The sequence below is a fragment of the Microcaecilia unicolor genome, chromosome 5 (assembly GCF_901765095.1).
Source record: "Microcaecilia unicolor chromosome 5, aMicUni1.1, whole genome shotgun sequence".
Classification (NCBI taxonomy): domain Eukaryota; kingdom Metazoa; phylum Chordata; class Amphibia; order Gymnophiona; family Siphonopidae; genus Microcaecilia; species Microcaecilia unicolor.
The window spans coordinates 233,644,302-233,665,412 of NC_044035.1; the positions used below are offsets into that span (position 1 = coordinate 233,644,302).

The following is a 21,111-nucleotide window of genomic DNA, read 5'->3' on the forward strand; positions in this document are numbered from 1 at the left end:
TTGATAGTAAATATACTATATCACAAATATAAAGTGTGTAATAGTATTTTATGTGTACTCACATTTATACTTGCTATTTTCACACACACACACATATATATACAGTGCAATCTGCTTAAGTGCAAGGGTCTGGGACCAAAGAAATACATGCAGTTAACTGGAGCGTGCACTTAACCGTTGTGACCCAAAGAAGCTGGACATCTGATAAACATATGTACAGTACTGTTTATTATACGTACAGTATACAGTCTCCGTTAACTGACGTTAGGCTTACTTGAAGTAATCAGTCAGACCTCTGTACACTATTGTGTATGAGTTCCATAGACTATGTCTGCTAGATGGTAAAAACTGTCATAGAACTGACATCCAGTGCATATATTTGTGTTATGGTTTTTATTATTTATGTTTATTTTCATGAGAACCCCTAACGAAGGCCACCGTGCTGAAAAATGGCCTGTGTTGGGTTTCACCTTTTATGTACCATTGATGAATATTAAAGAACCGAAAGAAATCCCACATAGAACGTAGTCAGTAGACAAGAGTGGGAAGTTGGAGAGGGCTTGAAAAAAACCAGGGCTGCAGGACTATCAACAATAATAAAAACACTTTACTGCCGATACATGCAAGATCATGCAATGCCATTGATGAAGGAATAAACATATTGGAACATTAAAACTGAATGTCCTTGGAATTTGTCATCTTTGGACTTGTGATTTTGGTGTTTCCACACTTTTTGGCTTGTATGGGCAAAGGCTAGTCTCAGAACAGCCTTGGGAAACACTGATTTAGGGCAATGCCCCCTTTCCAATGGCAAAGTGGTCTTAGTCACTGCCATAAGAAGGGAGTCCACCCAGGGAAGCTGCGATTTCTCTTTCTCCTCTGGACAGAGGCAAGGGCTCTTCCTGCTCTCAGCCCAGTATCCGATGAGACCCATTCTGTTATAATTGGCTCTTGAATGTCTGAATGCACTGGGAAGGCCTTAGGACCTCTAAGCCCACTCAAGATTGACAAAGACGGATCTCCTGACACCAAAGAAGAAGGATCCTCAATGGAAAGCACCGCCAAAGCATCAGAAATAAGAGTACTAAACTCCTCTTTAAGAAACCACCTCAGTACTTTCAGTATCACCCTCCTCCTGAAGAGAGAGCTCCCCCTCTTCAAACAGCTCTTTCAATGATGGCTCTGCTGAATAGACTGCCACATCAGATGAGGGAGAAGCAGACAGACCTCCAAGACTGGACAGATGAGGCTAAACAAGATCTCTTAGAAGCTGAAGGGGCAGTGGGGTGAAAAACAAACATTCTGCAACAACTGACTGCCCCTGCTTCAGCAAATAGGTCTGGTGTAAGATCAATATGAACTCCAGAAAAACACAAAGATCCCGATGCAGCTGAATGCTCTGTTGGGCCCAGAGGTTGCAAAACAGCAGCTGTGCACTGCGTGTAATCAGACTGTTCCTTACTGTCAGTCGGCCCTGACAAAACGGCATTTGTTCCCATGCTCTCCTGCCTCAAACTGCACACCAGCCCTGCTGGAGAGCCTGAAGTCCTTGGTATATTTGGATGCTGCACCAATTCTAAAGACGTGCTGCCGGTGACCATTTCCCCCACATCCTGCAGAATTCCTGGCTTGCACGCACTGCCCCGACACCAGCCAGTGGGTCCCACAGTGGGAAGACTGCTTAACTGCCTCTGCGGGAGTTGCCGTTCAACCTGAGTGGCAACGGCAGAAGCACAAGCACACAGAACAGTCCCAAGTGGTAAGGATCCCTCTCCCGCACCAAGTAGAACCTCCAACCCTCCAAGCGGTTCCGAGTCAAACTTTTGTTAGACTTAACATTGCCTGCTGCTCCTCCCAAATTCAGTCTCTACAAGTCTTACACCAGATGAGAAAGAATCAGGACCGATGCTCTGTCCCATTTGTCCAGAAACTTTTTTTTTTTTTTTTAAAGGTTGCTGTGCTGGAAAAGGAGGGAGGAAGTAAGTTTATAGGACACCAGATATGACCCTGCAGACTCAAGCCACCCACAAAGTTCAACTGAGAACCAGTTGACCAACTGGACCAATTGAACAGAGGCTGAAAAGTGTGACCATCCACCTACTGGATATAGAAAATACTGAGGAGCTGGACTGGATGCCAAGAGATGCCTCAGCTCAGTTTTCACTTCTATCTTCAACTGCTATCAACTATTCCACAGGTTCTTGAATAGTGGGAAGATACGTCATGGAAAATGTTTAACATATTCTAATCTACTAACAACCCCTACTCTGAATTTGTGTGTGTGTGTGTGGGTGTGGGGGGGGGGGGGGGTCAGGAACAATGCCAAGCCTCCTCTGATAAAAGAACACAGATGATTAGGCTCACTGATTCTAGGTGAATACCTATCCCAATCCCGCAAGTATGTCCAGTACTTACTTAAGAGGGTACATCCTAAGGGCCACATCCATTCCAGGACAGTATGACAGAAAAGCAGCAAGGGCAGTCTCTTCAAAGAGGCCAAATATCAAGATCTTGTTCCTACATAGAACAGATGAAATATTTCATTAATGAATAGCTGTGATAGCTCAGCTACACACACTATCTCCATCAGTATAATTTGTAAAATACAGTGGTTACTACATGTCATTCTAGCTGTGTGCAAGGTGCTATTTTAAGATTAAATTCTAAATGCACTGAAATCTTAAAAAAAAACCCAAAAAACAAACAAAAAAAAACAACCTCTAGTATTTATCAAAACTCCCCACAGCCAAACTGATTAAATTACATCTTAAAAACAAAAAAAAAAAATACATAAACACAAAACTCCCATCAATCCTGGGCTCAGAAATAATGGAACAAATGTCTAAGTCTGGTTTTAGTGCACACATCAATCAATTATGCAAGTTTGTGTTGCTCAACTCAGAGGATGGGAAAGTAATCATTTTTGACTCAGCAGTTTCCTCCTTCACATTTATATTTTCAACCCATTTGGAATCAGAACTGAAATCTAGTAGTAAGCCTTCATCTGCCCCTATTTTATATCTACCTTCTCTCAGCTCAGTCACTGAGCTGGCCCTGACCCAGGATCCATGCCAATCACAGGCCTTAAATCCAAGCACTAACCCCTAATTCTATAAAGCACTTAAAATTAGTGGAGGAGTGGTCTAGTGGTTAGAGTGGTGGACTTTGGTCCTGGGGAACTGGGTTTGATTCCCACTGCAGGCATAGGCCGCTCCTTGTGACTCTGGGCAAGTCACTTAACCCTCCATTGCCCCAGGTACAAATAAGTACCTGTATATAATATGTAAGCCACATTGAGCCTGCCATGAGTGGGAAAGCACGGGGTACAAATGTAATTAAAAAAAAAAAATTGGGGCATGTACCCAAACTGCACATGCAATTCAACTGAAGCTAATTAGCACCAATAACTGGCTTTTGGCACTAATTAAAGTGGCCATGTACTCGCCTAAATTTTATATATGGTCTAAAAAAAAAAAAAGGGAACATGAAAATGGGTCATGGACCTTTTGGGGCAGATTGGGGGTGTGGTTCAGTTATACATACAATTACAGACTATGGGGGCTACGCGCATAAATTTAAGCACAGGCATTTGTACTAGGTATTCACTGATACAAATGGCTACGCTTAAGTTTACATGCAACCCCTGTGCTGTTTATAGAACAGTGCTGTTTTCTGCTCCATATATAGAATTCACCCCTAAATGTCCTCATTAGAATTCAACCTCCTTCTTCCTAGCCTGGAGGCCTAACAAATGTTACCACTGCAGCCTCCTACATCCCTAGCGATCTGGGCAACAGAAAACTTGTTAGGAATCTAACAGGCCCCTGTGCATGAAATACACACATTAGTACCACTGAAGTAGCTTTGAGCATCAACATTCCAAAATCTACAAATGTCATTCCATGATGTGGCAGAGGTGGTAGTAAAGTAGGGTAGTTTCTTTCAAATGCAGATAGACTCTGCAAGCTTGTTTGATTATGCAGGAGATACTAACTTCATTCCTTGCTGGAAGACAGAGTTTCTTCTGGTCTTGCAAATAATCAAGTCAGCCCACTGTACCACCACGATACTGACAAAGAAGGATGTGTGGCAAGTGAATTCCACAATTTTTCTCTGTTCATAGGTCTGAAAAAAAAAAAAAAAAAAAAAAAAAAAAAGGAAGGAAGGTGTTAAAGGTCATTTATGATTTTTAAATCCTTTACAAGCTGAACCTTACAAGAGATCTTCTATACAGAGGACAAGTCTTAGCCTAAACACAGTTTATGCAGATTTCCTAAGCACCAGCACATCACAGATGACAACCATGAGCTCTGTATGCCAACATGTTAACTTAAGTCTACAACCAGATTTTAACTATACTTGTAATTTATGGGTAGATGATCAAAAGCCCCGCACTGTTCCAAGCAGCGCTCTAAAAATAGCGCTGGAACAGTGCGGGGGCTTTACCGCACCTATGATCAGAGATAATTGCACGCAAATTTAAGCACACAATTCTCTATAATCATGGGGAAAGGGAAATGGGACTGGATATACCGCCTTTCTGTGGTTTTTGCAACTACATTCAAAGCGGTTTACATAGTATATTCAGGTACTTATTTGTACCAGGGGCAATGGAGGGTTAAGTGACTTGCCCAGAGTCACAAGGAGCTGCAGTGGGAATCGAACTCAGTTCCCCAGGATCAAAGTCCACTGCACTAACCACTAGGCTACTCGTAGAAGTATGGGAGGATTGTGCCTGAGCATGTGCTCAGGCCCAATCCTCCCGCACTTGTTTGACAGGTCTGGGCTGTCAAACGCCCAGACCTGTCAAATACAGGGGCTGGAGGTCCATGGGACCACCAGACCCCAAGTACCCCCGCCCTGAGTCAGGTGCAACAGGGGCCAGCAGACCTCTGGTTCCTCAGACCCCCCCCACCCCAACACAGATGTCCCTGGTGGCCCAGTGGGCCGCGGGTCAACCCCCCCCCCCCCCCACACCTGGGGGTCTAGCGGCCCTTCCCCACCCGCCTACCTTCAGTTGGAGGTGGCCTCCCCTCCTCTTCCATCAGCACTGCCTGGAAAATGGCGGTGCCCAACCCAGTACATCCTGGGATGCACTAGGCAGGGCTTCTCCCTTATATTGCGCTTACAACAAATTGTATATTCTTCTACAACTTTGTAATTCTTTATATTGTTACTATGTAAGCCACATTGAGCCTGCCATGTGTGGGAAAGCGCGGGATAAAAATGTAATAAATAAATAAATAAATATGGTGTGAAGCCCCTTCCCAGTGCATTCCAGGATGCACTGGGCATGGCTGGGCACCGCCATTTTGCAGGCGGTGCTGACAAAAGAGGAGGGAGGCCACCTCCTTCCTCCAACAATGCAGGAGGGTGGGGAAGGGCCGCTAGACCAGCAGGTTTGGAGCCACCAGGGACATCTGAGGGATGCTCGGGGGGGGGGGGGGGGGTGGAGACCCTCCGGATCTCCAGCCCCCCCCCCCCCCCCAACAGGGCTCACCATTCCTCCCCAATGGTCTGCAAACACTAACGCCAGCTCTGAGCTGGTGTAGGGTTTGCCGCGGCCAGCAAGCCAATCTTTGGCGCGCTGGTCGCTGATTTTTGGGGCTGAATAGGTTTAGCATGTATTTGCATGGTACTTGCGCTAAGAGCCCTGTTTTGCATGCATTTCCATGCTAGTTGCGTTCAGAGCCCATGAACGCATTGTTTCACGCGCGCGGGGGCTCTGATCATAGGACGGTACCAAAAGCAGGTGCTAGCAGCCTCTACCGCTTGCTTCTGATCATCGGCCCATTACAGTTTAATAGGCTGACCTTATTAGTCAAGTTCTTTCCTCTGTTTGAATGCTGGAACCAAGTTATAGTCAGACCACACGGCAACACAGATACCAATGAAAATATTACTCTAATAATCCTCATCTATTTCAGTTTAGTTATAACTACTATGAAGCAACTTCCAACCATCTACTCAGCCAATGTGGCAACATGCTGCTTTCTGAAAGCCCACTTGCTCAGTGAATACTGGATATTTAAACAGCATTGACATGTTCTCTTTGTATACTGGGCATAAATGGGTTGAATGGGCCCCCTATGAGTATATGTGCAAAGTTTTAATAAAACTTCAATACATAAGGGTAAGCTATTCCTAGCACAGCTGTTGCAGGGTACATGGAAATAATGCTCCCGCTTTTATACACAGAACTTAACGTGTTCCCCCATTCTCACAATGTATTCATGTTTGTTGATAACATGCAAACACATACATACAGCTCAGCCTGAGTTTCTTACCCACTGCTGTCCATAGCTATCCTCCACATCATTCATCCATCGGTCATCCCAATTGACTCTTATCCCCAGTAGAGTCCAAGGAAGGAATCCATTCTCCGCTAGAATCACAAAGTAGGTGAAGAAGCCACCAAGTGCTTGAATCATACCTGTGGAACAAGAATGTATACCATTTTAGACTATACAACTAACAGAGCAACAGAGTCTGAATAAACCAGAATTCCTAAGGCTGCTTTAAAAATTGAGATCAGCAGCAGCACTTTATACTCCAAATGTCTTAATCCAGCATTTCCTAAGTCAGTCCAGGAGTACCCCAATTCCAATCAGGATTTCAGAATACCCATAATGAATATGCATATATACAAATCTCTCATGCACATTCATTGCAGATATCCTGAATACCTGACTGGCATCAGGGTACTCCAGGACTGAATTGGGAAACACTGTCCTAATCAACGTCTGGATTCACTGCTCGCAAAGTTCATATGCTTTCAAACTATCACATCCTCTTACTTTGTATATTGTTAACTGTCTACCAGTAAAATAAAATTAGCTTCTTATTCCACCCAGGCTACCGCTTCATTCTTTCCATTCTAGGGCAATTTGTTTTATGGTGATTACGTGGTGATAAGGTTATGGAAAACATAGCAAGACAACGTATTTGACAATAGAAAATTGTTTCATAGTAGTGCTAGATTGTTGCCGCAAATATGCAGATGTATCAAATCATGTGCCTTCTGTATCTTTCACACTTCATCCTTCTTAGTTTGTAATTATCATTGTATTGTACACGTAATCTATACTGAATTAGCATGTGCTTTATTATGTTAATTTTAAAGGTAAGATATTTATCTGTGGGGGGCCAGAAAAGCACCATGGCAACGGCAGATGTTTGGCTCTGCACAATTTAAAAACTCTGCAATCTGCACTTTAACCGCTGCTGTTCCCCAGTAGGGAGGTTGCTGGAACGGAACAGACCCTTTGACTCATCCCTACAATGCCATCTAGCCAGATAAGTATCAGGGCACCTGAAATAGCATATCTAAGGGACAGTGCTTGGTGAATGATAGAGGGGAAGGGTGGGGAGGAGGAGATTGTTAGGAAATGATTTTTGGGGGAGGTGTTGGTGAGTTGTAGCTTTAATGGTTTTTCATGTCTACTATATAAATGAAGAGTGACCGACGTGCCGCACATCACACATCTCTCCCGACGTAGTTAAACTTAGCAGGTGAACGACGGCGAGCACTGGGCGGGGATCGTCCGACAGCGCCTCCGTGACCGCAGACCGGCCTGGGAGCCGGCACTTCCCTCTGCAACTTTCCTGGGCAGGGGCTTGGCTGGACCCGGCGGGGCTCAGACTGCTTTCTTGACGGTGCTTCTTTTGCCCGTTTTAATGGGCTCAACGGCTTGTTTTGACTATATTGGAAAAGGGTCTATCAAGGAGGTTACAGGAGCTCAAATGAATGCCAGTGGGGTGTAATTGGAGGAAAGGGTAAACCAGGGGAGAGGACTGCAAAAAGGGTGAATTGGGAACAGAAAGTGATTGATATGGTCTCATTGCCTACAGCAAGCAGCAAAAACAACATAGAAGTACTAAATGTGCCTATATTAATAAGTAGTAGTAGTATATATGTGGCTAATAAATCTATATTTATTAAGTATGTGATACAGAGGTGATGGGGGGGGGGGGGGGGGGGGGAAGTGGTTATGTTTAGGTTGATTCTTGGTCTGGTGAAATTAACGATTGAGAACTTGCCAAACTAAGAGACTAATATGTAGTTGGATGAGCTAGCTTACTCCATTACAGTTAGAAACACAAATGAGTCAGTTTTGGCCCGACACTAAGCAGATTCTCATACCAAATGGCACAGATTTGGTTATAAATGCCAAACAGTTGAAAGAGGAGAAAAGGTGTCTCAAGCAGAAGTATTAGTATTAATTTGGTCGTATCTCCTGCTAATTTGCTTGTTGCAGGGTAATTTGTGGAAGCAAATATAGAAGTATCATACTAAAGAATTTAAAGAAACATGCGAGAAAGGTGGTCATAACTAATATGGCTCAGTCTTCAGAAGAGATGTGGGAAGGATTAGGAAAATAAAGATGACCAGCTGCTAACATGAAAAAGTAGAAATGCTGTGACAACTGCCCAGATTTTATTATCCGATGTAAAGTAGTGTGATAGCTGTTATTAGTCCACTTTTAAAGTAGAGAATGACACGGGGACCCACAGTAACCACAGGGATGGGGGCGGGGACAGATCCCCTTTAACACTAGACTGGAGAAGCAGTAGGAGAATTTGGTACCCAGGAGTGTCTTTCACATAGAAATCCCTATGGCCCGCTTTATGGACTCCAGCATATGAAAGAAAGGAATTTAAAGAGTGGAGTAATGTATTGAAAATATGGACTAACCATCAACAACACTGAGCAAAAGTAAATTTATGCACTAGAACTTCAGAGATCTGGTTTATGTTTATAGTCTTGTTTCCTACATGCCATGAAGACCTTATTTTGTTCCATCTCTCCAATTCGTAAAGAACAGACCTATAACACATTCTGCCCTGTTGCAGGCCTTAGGAAGGGGTTTACATTTATCTTTGGGCCTAGATTAGGCAACTGGCATGCAGTACTGCAGTAGTTAGACAATTATATCAAGCAGAATAACCCACTGTGCACGCTCCATTCTAAAAGTACTGTGTAATAGTGCAGACTCAGGACATATTTTGCATGATTTTTTTCCTCAGATACTTTTGCTTACGTCTTCATAGAAAATACCTTGAAAGTCTTACTGTGGTTATTTCTTGTGTTATATCCCTCTACTACTGTACTGTGTCACATGGGTTAAAAGTTGTTGCTCTGGCAAACAAAGCAGCTCCAGCCCTCGTCTAAGGCAGTTTTCCAAGAAGAGTAATTAAAATTAAAGAAAAAGCAAAGCAATGTGTCTCAATGTGCCCGAGGATGGCATGCACACTATCCCAAAAGGGTCGTCTGCTTAATGAACAAACCTCTGCCTACAAATTAAAATGTGCAGCTTATCTATCTACACATATAAATCTATAAATGCTCTTGTTCGCAAACTGTTATTTTAAACTTGCTAACATACCATTCCAACTACAAAACTATCATAGCAATTTACAATCTATACAAAACATAGCATCAGCTATTTCCCTTCCGTGCGGAGAAGTGAGCAAAAGCCCCAAAGATTTTTTTTTTCTCAATCATGCTGGCAAAGCAACCTACACAAACACTAGTACGACCTGTGCCCTGAGAAAGGCAAGGACAATCAAATTCAGGTATACATATAAAGTATCACATACCATGGAAAATGAGTTTATCTTGTTGGGCAGACTGGATGGGCTATACAGGTCTTTATCTGCCGTCATTTACTATGTTACTAGTACGTTACTCTTCCTCGGACCAGGATTTAATACTGAATATTAAACAGTTAAGTTACCATGCAGCATTTAACTTCTGGTCTGAGGTGGACTAACACCCCCCCCCCTTCAGCAGATTACTGTGTCAGCATGACTGAATTCACCTACTTCTTCCAGAAGTAGATAAGCAAGTCAGACCCCTTTCCAACTCCCAATACAAAAATATATACCCGCTGAGTGGGGTCCCCAATCCCTTACACTTTAAAAGGTAGCAGGTGAAGTGGATCCCCGTCCCCAATCCTCAATATATTAAATGTCCATCAAGCTCAATGGGGAGGAGAGGCCAGTGGGCTGAATGTTAATGCTGTTTAATATTCACTGCACCTTAGTGATGGTTGCTCTCTTGTCAGTAAAGGGAAATCATTGCTTTGACACAGTGAATAAACTGACGTGTGCAGAAAGAATAGATGCAGAAAGCTGTGTGCATGTTATCACTGGCTGCTTTGTGTACACATTCTTATAAGCCATAGTAACTTGCACATCAATCAAAATATCACAGCATAAACCAGCAATTGAAATTTGAATTTTCAATTGCTGGTTTATACTGCGATATTTTGATTGAGATTTAAGAGCTCTGTGCTTCACAAAATTAGATTGCTGCTACCCCCCCCCCCCCCCCCCCCCCCCCCCACAATATAAGAATTTGTTTGTTATTACCATATTAAATAGTAACATGCATCATAATTTTCTTTTAATTGTGCCTGTGAACTGATTTTTCTGAGTACATTCTTAAACCCACAGCTTATTACATCATCCCCTGAGAATAGGGCAGGGCAGGAATGAGATATTACTTACCAATCTGCCCATATGCCATGCTGATCAGTCTTTCATTCACCAGCTTATCTGTCTTGGGGTTTCTAGGTTGCCTTTTCATAATGTCACTTTCAGCTTGCTCATAAGCCAGCGAAATAGCAGGAACCTTGGTAATTCAAAAAAATACTTACTAGGCTTTTTGCAAAAAAACAGTCGACACCACCCCACCTCATACCTGTGTCAGAATGAACACAAATGACATTTTGGTAGCGTAGAGCTTTCAGTGATCTCAGAAAACAGGAAATGCATGGATACAAAGACACCCATGACAATTTCAGTGCCTTTGTGTTATCTACACTTTTGAAATTTTAGCTTCTTGGTGTGACTGTTGATAGCTTAGTGAGAGGCCTGCACAGTTGAAGTGCAGGCTTGCGCTTACCATATCAGTGCCCAAGTCAATGCACAGGATAGTGACTGTTCCCAAGGGTAGAGGAATGTTGGCAATGATGAAGATCAGGAATGGTGTAATCTCAGGGATGTTACTGGTCAAAGTGTAAGCAATGGACTTTTTCAGGTTATCAAAAATTAGGCGACCTGAATAAGAAACATCAGAAGCTGTAGTCAAAGTGTCTCAACATACAGATTAGAATAAAATCAGTAAGAAGCAAAGGTTCCTTTCAAGTCAGGGAACAGCAGGAGTGCAGAGGCAGACAACCTTTTGACCTATAAGCCACCCAGTCATGAGCGAGTTTTATTTCCCGTATTATCCAGTTGATCTAAATAGGTAACACACATAAAACACGAGAAATAAAAGAAAAAAAAACCTAAAAAGAAATATAATAAACAAACCAACAATCAGCCACATCTGATACAAACCGCTTATCCATAATACATTTTAAATACGCCTTTTGAAATGTTTTAAGTTGCTTTCTGAATAGCATTAGTGAAGATATCTGCCATAACTCAACGGGAAGATCATTCCACAGAGTTGGGGGGGGGGGGGGGGGGGCACGTGGAGGTCTAAAAAGGCTATATGTAGTCTTATCTTTCAAGCTGCTCAAAGTTCCACACAGAGCACACACACCGCTTTAGCAGATCAGGTATGGTCACAGCTGCCTGTGCTCCTTTCCACCCCTCTCCCCCCAAAGCTGTGAAATCAGATTGGGACCCAGTAATCCTATTCAGAATGCCTCAAACTTGTTACCCAGCAAGATATTGTGTTGCCCTACAATTCCCATTGCCAGTCACAGCTCTCCTATGGAGCAATCCACTTTCTGCAAACATTGCAGTAAATGCTGGTGCCACAACCCATCAAAGAGCAGCACACCAGTGAGCCTCATGGTCACTGTCAATGTAACTCAGGGCCCAAATGTCCACCATTTAGTGATGTACCAATATTGTACGTCATTAAAAGGTTGTCATTTCAGGTTCTGGGTGATGTCAGCCAATGGAGCAAAATCTAAGCACCTAAGACTCAGATTTGGGTTAGAACAGTTGTGTCTATGGGCCCTTCACAGCAACCGTGGGCCATGTACACTTTTTACATTATTTCAGATATACACTGCTTCACAGCCTCTATGGCCTAAAGACAGAAGAAAAACTCGGGCCATGTCCATAACTACATATAAACAGATTAAAGCCAATTCAGGCACCGTTTGTTCTTTTTACTGAAATGTATACTGCACAACTTAGGTGGCCAATATCTTTCACTAACAGTGGACATGGGCCACTTTTGTTCTCGGGGTCTCAAATGGCACATGTTATTACTCAGATTATCAGCTTGGTTTATTGGCTTCATCCCTTGGTGAAAGCAGGCTGGTTATACAGAACACAGCAGTGATAGTTTATGGGACAGCTGTTAACATGTGGTTTCACTCCAAAGATTAGAATATGTATTTGCCAGCATTCTATCACCCAGGATTTTGAATTTCTGTAATTAAGGGAAAGAAAAATAAGTCAAGTTACCGTCTCTACTTGCCTACCTGATGGCCATCAGATATCCCTTTAAAAAGGCTTTCAGATAGGATTATAAAATAAAGGAACTCAGTTGTCCTAGCTTTTTAGAGTACTTTAGAATGATTGTGCTAAAAACAAGAGGTGATGAGGCTTAATTTAGGTGGGCAAAGAAGTAACCTATGAAAGCACCTACTCAAAAAAAGGATGCTGGATGGACAGAACTTCTTTCCATTCAGGGAACAAGAAATTAAAATCGAGACTGGCACATACATTGCTTAGATGCACAAGGAAGGATAAAGACAGACCAGTAAGTGTGGTATTGCAGCAGGCCTAGAAAACGGACTTGCTGTCATTAAATTTCTGTATGGCTTTTACCAGGTGCAAAAGATACGTTACTACTTACACACCTTTCAAGATGTTTTATCTTTCAGATCTTATCTGGCAAGAAACAGATATGCACAGAATGTCATGCCGAGACCCTCACCTTCTTCTACACCAGTTACAATGGAGGCAAAATTGTCATCTAACAGGATCATGTCAGCTGCCTGTTTAGAGACATCCGAGCCAGCGATGCCCATGGCAATGCCAATATCTGCCTTCTTCAAAGCAGGGGAATCATTCACACCATCACCAGTCACAGCTACAATGGCACCCTACAAGAAAAGCATCGGTTGGTCATAAGAACAGATGGTCCTAGATATATACAGTGGTTCTCACCTATGCTTCATTTATAAGAATCAAGAATGTTGCTTTCTTTTATTGCAATGTTTCAACTTTTTGGGAACCTGTTAACAGTTCCCAGTACTAACCACTCAATCAGAACTTTTACAACAACACGTTGCTTTAGAAAGAACTGACTTGTGAGAGGAATATGAGACACTCAGAACCGACCACATAAACCTCTTCCCTTCTTTGAAGTGACGAGTTCTACCAGTCTGACAAAATCAAAAATAGTGTAGTAGCTGAAATTCTATGGATATATACAGAGGACAATTCTATAACCGAGTGCCTCCAATTAGGTGCCCAAGCAATTCTATATTGGAACCTAGGTACTTATGTTCTGTTATTGATACCAGTTACAGCTTAGGTGATCGCATTTATGCCAGTGTAAGTGTGTGAACCTAAGTGAAGAAGGATGTGCCTCACAGTATTCCTCAAGTTACATACTGTACCTGGGAGCCCCGCCTATGTCCCACCTTTCCTCCGCCCCTGTGAATGCCCCTTGCTTGTTAAAAGTATCTGCAGATAGCACAAGTAGAGTAGCAGCCTAAGCAGGCAGAGAATTAGGGATGCTTTGTTCAACTCACTGTGGCTCCTTGTGTTCTTGGGGAAAAAAAATCACCGCCTGAGGCACAAGCTTAGATTGTAAGCCCTCTGAGTACAGGAAAAATACCTACTGTACCTGAATGTAATTTGCCTTGAGCTACAACTGAAAAAAAGGCATGAGCTAAATCCAAAATCCCTTTCCTTCCCTTATCTTTTTGAAGCTGGCTCACAGGAGAGAAGCTGCTGGGTGTCCTCTCACAAGGTTAAGGGTCGCTATGTTACACAAGCCAAGCATGGTACACATGGATTTTATATATTCACATTACCAAAACATTCATAGATTGTGTCAGGAATATATGCAACTGTAACACTCCCCCCCCCCCAAAAAAAAACAAACAAAAAAAAAAAAACAAAAAAAACCCCATACATTCACCTGTTTTCAAATCAGGAATGCAGGCATATCTCAGCAGTTTCTTTTCAAGTTTTGAGCCACAAAAACCCAGGATAGACTCCTGGAATAAACAAGCCTTTCATCCTATTCATCCCTCTCCCTATACCTGTCTCTGGCAGCCTTCCACAATGATTAGCTTCTGCTGGGGAGATGTCCTGGCAAAGACAATCTCTGTGTGGTGCTTCAGGATCTCATCTATTTGATCAGGGGACATGTCCTTCAGATCAGTACCATGAATCACACAGGCTTTTGCATCCCTGAATTGAGGAGGAAGACATTGCATTATAAACCTCGGTTAACCTTTATCTGGAGAGAATCCATTCTTCTCTATGCATAAAAATGCATCATGAAATTAATTGCTAAAATTTATGTACATCCAAACATTTTACACATTTGACTACATGGAGGTTTTGACCTTGTGAATATCAAAAGTATGAACATACGAACAGCCGTACTGGATCAGACCAATGATCCATCTAGCCCAGTATCCCAGTAAACTGCCATACATTTTTACACTCCAGGAATTATGCAGTGATGTGCATTCATGCTTTCACACATGGTGCACACGTAGGACCCGACATAAGGAAGCTGGTCTGAGCCTCATGGATGGCTACAGAGCACAGCAGGGATAGATATGTCTAGCTGTTAAAAACCAATCAACCTGCCAAATGCTCCCACTGGTATTGACAAAGGACTACCACACAATACAGCAGAGTAGATGTGGAGCAGGGGGAAGAGGCAGCCCCAAGGAAGTGCTCCAGCTGCCATGTGAGCATGCCCCAATGAGGGAGGGTTACTAAACCCATCTGCTGTGGAGACCCTTGGAGCCAAAAAGTGGGTTGCATAAACTGGATGCTGGGGGTGGGGTGAGGGAGAAGAGAAGGTATTCTGATGGCAAGGGAACCTGAAAGAGATAAGGTGCTGAAGGGTGGGGGGCCTGGATTGAGGAAGAGGGATCTCTGCTGGGAAGGGAGAACCTGATGGGATACGAGAAAGGGAAAATGGCTTTAGGGGGCAGCAGGCATCAAAGTCTCAGCGTAGTTGAGGTACCACAAGTAGTGGAAGGAGGGCGAGAATAAGTCATACTTTGGGGTGCAGAGTGAGCAGAGAAAAAAAAGGTGGCAGCTGCAAAACACACAAAAGCAGCTTAATCACTGTCCCAAGACATTCACCCACTTTGTCTCACTCACTTTAAACCACACACACAAAATACCCAAAACTATACTCGTCAACTCCCACCCAAACCTACTGAACTCATTTACCTTCAAACACCCTACCCACTCACATACCTGATGGTCACTCTGTGTGCATACAGCAGTGATTCACTACCCATGCAGTCACATTCACACATTACACCCACTTCTCCAGGTTGTCTCACTCCCCTGCACTCTCTTTCACATGCATAAGTAGATCCCAAAACACTGTACACAACACTAAGTAACCATCCCTCCACCTATGCAACCCTATACTGTCATACTTTTAGCTTGACCATGTACTTTTCCAACTTTTCCTATGCAGGGTTATTCTGTGGATTTAAATATGCGTATTTTAAGCTACTCAATGTTTGCGGCATTCTTGGTTAGAACTCTAACTGTAATGGCAAATTGTTTTGGTTAAACTATAGTTCCACATTTACTGGAACATACTTGAGGCATCTAGTTCCAGAATAATGTATTCTCATAATTGCTACAAAAGTACCTGCATCCATTTTGTAAGCAAGTTCTAGACAGGTCAGAAATTTAGTTTATTGTGTACAACACTTCATGTGTCTAGATGCACTACAGAAATGACAGGCAATAGTGGTAAAAATATATAATTTCCATACAATTTTGAATTTTTTGGATTGTAATTCCCTGAAGAGTAACAAGTCACTAGGAACGGCGCCAACTATGAAGTATTTGCGCAGAGAAGATGAATTCACTGAAAAACTTGCTCACGAGGAAGCTTTTGAATTATAGTTGAGCTCAGATTTTAAAATTTCCACTTCAAATCTGTTTCAGTTCTTTGGTCCAGTTTCCAACTGCACAGTAAATTTTAATATGAGGGATTCCGGTCTGCAATGTAATTCAGGTGTCTGAGGGAGACACTCATCTCACTGTACAGTGGATTTGCAGTCCTCCCTGCTTCTTTCAAGTATCACAACGAACCAGAAGTGAGGATAAAATTGGAGGCTACTCAATCACAATGGTAAAAAATCTTCCAAATACAGACAATCCATTGCATGATTAGAATGTGTGCTCTCATGTCTGCAAACATTTTTGTGCAGGTCCAATTTATGCATTAGATTCTTTTATGTTAGGGAAACCTGCTTTTGCATAGGGCACCCTCAAAATTGTGCAATAAAGCCCAGCTCACTTTGCAATGCCTAGCACACTTTTTGCACTTGTCCCAGTGTGAATACCAAATCTGAATTAACTTCTGGCTTAACAGATACAGCCGTCACTGACCTCTGACAGAGGACACAGACGTTAACTACACACTTGTTTGGTATGCAGTTTAAGGTTTAAACACTTAAAAATCAAGGTGACTACAGAAACCTGAAATTTTGGCTATGAGAAACCCTGCATGTCTAGAGAGGTGCCATGTAACTTTCACATTTTCACTCTGGTCCAAACTTGAAAGGAAGGAGGAATTTTTCAGGCAAACTATACCTGGCGTTGACTTGATTGACAGGAATGTTCAGGCGAGCAGCAATGTCCTCTACTGTTTCATTGCCTTCTGAGATGATGCCTACTCCCTTTGCAATGGCTTTAGCTGTGATTGGATGGTCCCCTGTTACCATGATGACCTATAAAGGTGACAAACAGGGACGTGAGGAAGAAACACTAAAGCACCAGCTTGCTTAACAGGTGGTAATGCTGTTTGACGTGAACAGGCAGAGGGGTCATCGGAAACTCACCTTTATTCCAGCACTTCGACACTTGCCAACAGCATCTGGCACAGCAGCACGGGGAGGGTCAATCATGGAGATCAAGCCCACAAAGCAGAGGTTTTCAGTAGGAAAGTTCACATCATCTGTGTCAAACTGGAATCCTTCTGGGAACTTGTCATCTGGCATTGTCAGATGGCAGAAACCTGAGAAGAGACAGTTATATTAATGGCTGCTGTCAAAGCTGCACACTTAAGCATTGTTACTTGAAGTGACATTCTCTGTTTATGGAAAAAGAAAGACAAGCATGTTCATGATTGGAAGATGGACTCACAGAACAGATAAACACTTGTACAAGGAAAGCCTGCACTATTGCTATCTTTTAATGTGCCCTATCCCCACCAAGGTTTTCTTGGGTATAAAAAGCAAATACCAGTTAAGAATTGTGGAAATGCCACCTTAAAGAACAGGGGGGTGTACAACCCCCTCCCTCTCCCCCTCAAAACTGTTCTCTATATTGCTACAAACTAGTTCAAGTCAAAATTCTTGAACCACTTGTAGGCTTTGATGATCCTAGCAGAATTCTAGGCAATGCCTAATTTTGCATAGGGACCAGGATGTGGCTGCAATGGCTCCTACAGCTCCCTTCCCCCTGAAGCAGCTGATGTACTCTCAAGCACACCGTATTTCCTGTAGCTATCCAGAGTCTTATGGTCCCACTGTGGGAAAGAGAGAGAGACAGGGACTGAATTTGGTGCAATGGTGCACAGAGATAAATTTTGAACCCATCAAAAGAACAAAAGAGTAACCACAATGGGTCAGACCAATGGTCCATCTAGCCCAGTATCCCGTTTCCCAACAGTAGCCAAGCCAGGTCACAAGTACCTGGCAGAAACCCAATTATTAGCAACATTCTATGGCTACCAATCCTGGGGAAAGCAGCTGCCTCCCCATGTCTGCCTCGATAGCAAACTTTGGACTTTTCCTCCAGGAAGTTCTTGAAATCTTTTAAAAACCCAGAAACACTAACCGCTGTTATCATACTCTCCAGCAGAGAGTTCCAGAGCTTAACTATTTGTTGAGTGAAAAAATATTTCCTCCTATTTGTTTTAAAAGTATTTCCGTGTAACTTCCTTGACTGTCCCCTAGTCTTTGTACCTTTGGAACAAGTAAAAAAAAATAGATTTACTTCTACTTGTTCTACACCATTCAGTATTTTGTAGACCTCAATCCATATCTCCCCCTCATCCTTTTTTCCAAGCTGAAGAGCCCTAATCTTTTTAACCATTCCTCATACGAGAGGAGTTCCAGCCCCTTTATCATTTTGGTTGCTCTTCTTTGAGCCTTTTCTGATTCCGCTGTATCTTTGAGATATGGCAACCAGAACTGAACGCAATACTCAATGTGTGGTCGCATCATGAAGCAATACAGAGGCATTATAGTATTTTTGGTCTTATTCACCATCCTTTCCCTAATAATTCCTACCATCCTGTTTTTTTTTGCCACATCTGCACAAGATTTCAGCGTATTATCTACGACTACAGCCGGATATTTTTCTTGAGTGCTGATCCCCAAGGTGGACCCTAGCATCAGGTTAACTATGATTTTTAAGATTGTACTATTATTTAATTCTCTGTGTGCCACATTGCGCCTGCATGAGTGGGAAAATGTGGGATATAAGTAACGAATAAATAAAATAAATAAATAAATAATTTTGATTATTCTTTCCAACATGCATCACCTTGCATTTGTCCACATTAAATTTCACCTGCTATTTGGTTGCCCAGTCTTCCAATTTCCTAAGGTCTTCCTGCAATATTTCACAGTCCACACGTGTTAACAACCTTGAACAGTTTTATATCATCCGCAAATTTAATCACCTTATAGTTATTTCCATATCATTTACAAATGTGTTAAATAGCACCGGTCCCAGTATAGATCCCTGTGGCACTCCACTGTTCACCCTCCTCCATTGAGAGAAGTTACCATTTAACCTTATCCACTGTTTTCTGTCCAATAACCAATTCCTAATCCACACCAGAACCTCGCCTCTTATCCCATGACTCTCTAATTTTCTAGGAGTCTCTCATGAGGAACTTTATCAAACGCTTTCTGAAAATCTAGATACAATACATCAACCGACTCACCTTTATCCACACGTTTATTCACGCCTTCAAAGAAATGAAGCAAATTGGTGAGGCAAGATTTCCCCCTGCTGAACCTATGCTGGCTCTCATTAAACCATGTTTGTCTATGTGTTCTGTAATTTTATTCTTTATAATAGCTTCCACTATTTTGCCCGGCATTGATGTCAGGCTTACTGGTCTATAATTTCCTGATTACCCCTAGAACCCTTTTAAAAAACTGGTGTCATGTTGGCCAATTTTTAAAAAGGGTTCTAGGGGTGATCCAGGAAAGTGTTCACGCTGACCCACACTTGTAACATGATCCTCAAAGAAGGGGGAAATACTGGTCTCCTTTAAGGTCATGTTAAGAAGTTTCCACAACAGGTTAGACCAAAGTAGAGCTTGCAATGTACTTCTTTCAGTTCTAACCCAAGCCTTTGGTTGAAGTTCATACCAATCAATCAGCCCTTTAAACTGACACACCCTATAATATTTTAAAAGCATCAGAACTCCCAGGTCTGCCTGATGTCGCCTATTGTAGAGAGTTACTTCAGACACCCTTGGAGGATGTTTCTTACAAATATAGGAAAAGATTTGCTTTTGCACCTATTTCAGTTGTTGAAAAAAGAGAGCAATGGGCAACGCTTGAACTAGATACAGAAATGTTGGTAATACCATCACTTTGTATATGGCTATCCTTCCAAACCACACATGAGTCTATGCCAGCCATCTAAAGATTGTAAAACCTTTTGTGATCAATGTTCCATAATTCAGTTTATATAGAGCTTGCAGGTTAGACATTTATTTAACTCTTAACTACTGAATATAGTCTTTGGCCCATACAAAAGTCTAGACTTGAGACCTGTTCAGGTTCCAAAGTTATATTGAGCATCTGATTTGGCCCAAAAAAAAAAACAAAAGAAACTAGTCCTCGCAAAAAATTGACACCACCACAAAACAGCGAAGATGACCCACAAAAAAGGGGAAACAAAAAAAAATGTATAAAATGAAAAATAAAAAAATGATAAAAATAAAAAGTAAAAAATACAAAAAGTAAAAAAAAAAAAACAAAAAAACAAAAAAAAAAAACTCAAGACGACACACAAAAAGATAAAAATCCAAATTTTATTGAAAGGTGATATGACTCGACAGCTGTGTTTCGGCCCAACTGGCCTGCGTCAGGAGTCTTTACACCATGTATGTGTTCTCTTGTCGTTTGGAAATCTATATGGAATGTTCTGTCAAACAGCTGAACCTTATTAAACAAGCTGAACCTTTATAATCATACTGTGTAAACAGTCTTTCAAACAGTCAAAAATGCAAGGAAGACAAGGGTCCATCAAACAGCGTCTGTGGGAAACAGTTTTCCCCATGCTAGAAGCACAACAGCCTGTTTACACAGTATGATATAAAGGTTCAGCTTGTTTAATAAGGTTCCGTTTGATAGAACATTCCATATAGATTTCCAAATGACAAGAGAACACATACATGGTGTAAAGACTCTTGACGCAGGCCAGTTGGGCCGAAACACACCTGTGTCGAGTCATATCACCTTTCAATAAAATTTGGATTTTTATCTTTTTGTGTGTCGTCTTGAGTTTTTTTTGCATCTGATTTGGTGGCATTCATTTTGACACCAAATCACCACGTTTGTTTGGAGCTCTTCCACTATGTGTGGTAAATTCTGTTCAGCATTACCCCCTGTTAGTAAAGTGTCATCTGTGAAAAGGGATATTTCATACTCCTCCACCGACCACTGTTATTTCTTTAACTACTGGGTTTGTTCTAATTTGGGTCATCAAGGGGTTCTACTACTAGGGCGAACATGAGGGGAGTTACTGGACATCCATGGCAGGTCCCTCTTATTACATGGAATATAACAGAATAACCTGTATTAACCCTTATTTTAACTACAGGGTCCGAATAGAGGAAGGAGATATAGGCACAGAAATTACGGCCAAAGCCCATAAGCT

The 21,111-nt window shown here is 42.2% G+C and overlaps 1 protein-coding gene across 1 annotated transcript in view; it reads right to left on the bottom strand.

Annotated features, from left to right (window-relative positions):
• ATP1A1 (ATPase Na+/K+ transporting subunit alpha 1) overlaps window positions 1-21,111 on the bottom strand; it is a 142,562-nt gene that overhangs the window by 9,722 nt on the left and 111,729 nt on the right. The window contains 9 exon segments of the mRNA XM_030203883.1: window positions 2,416-2,517; window positions 3,995-4,125; window positions 6,288-6,433; window positions 10,513-10,636; window positions 10,910-11,064; window positions 12,911-13,079; window positions 14,250-14,400; window positions 16,795-16,931; window positions 17,043-17,218. Coding sequence (XP_030059743.1) covers window positions 2,416-2,517; window positions 3,995-4,125; window positions 6,288-6,433; window positions 10,513-10,636; window positions 10,910-11,064; window positions 12,911-13,079; window positions 14,250-14,400; window positions 16,795-16,931; window positions 17,043-17,218 — 1,291 coding nt within the window.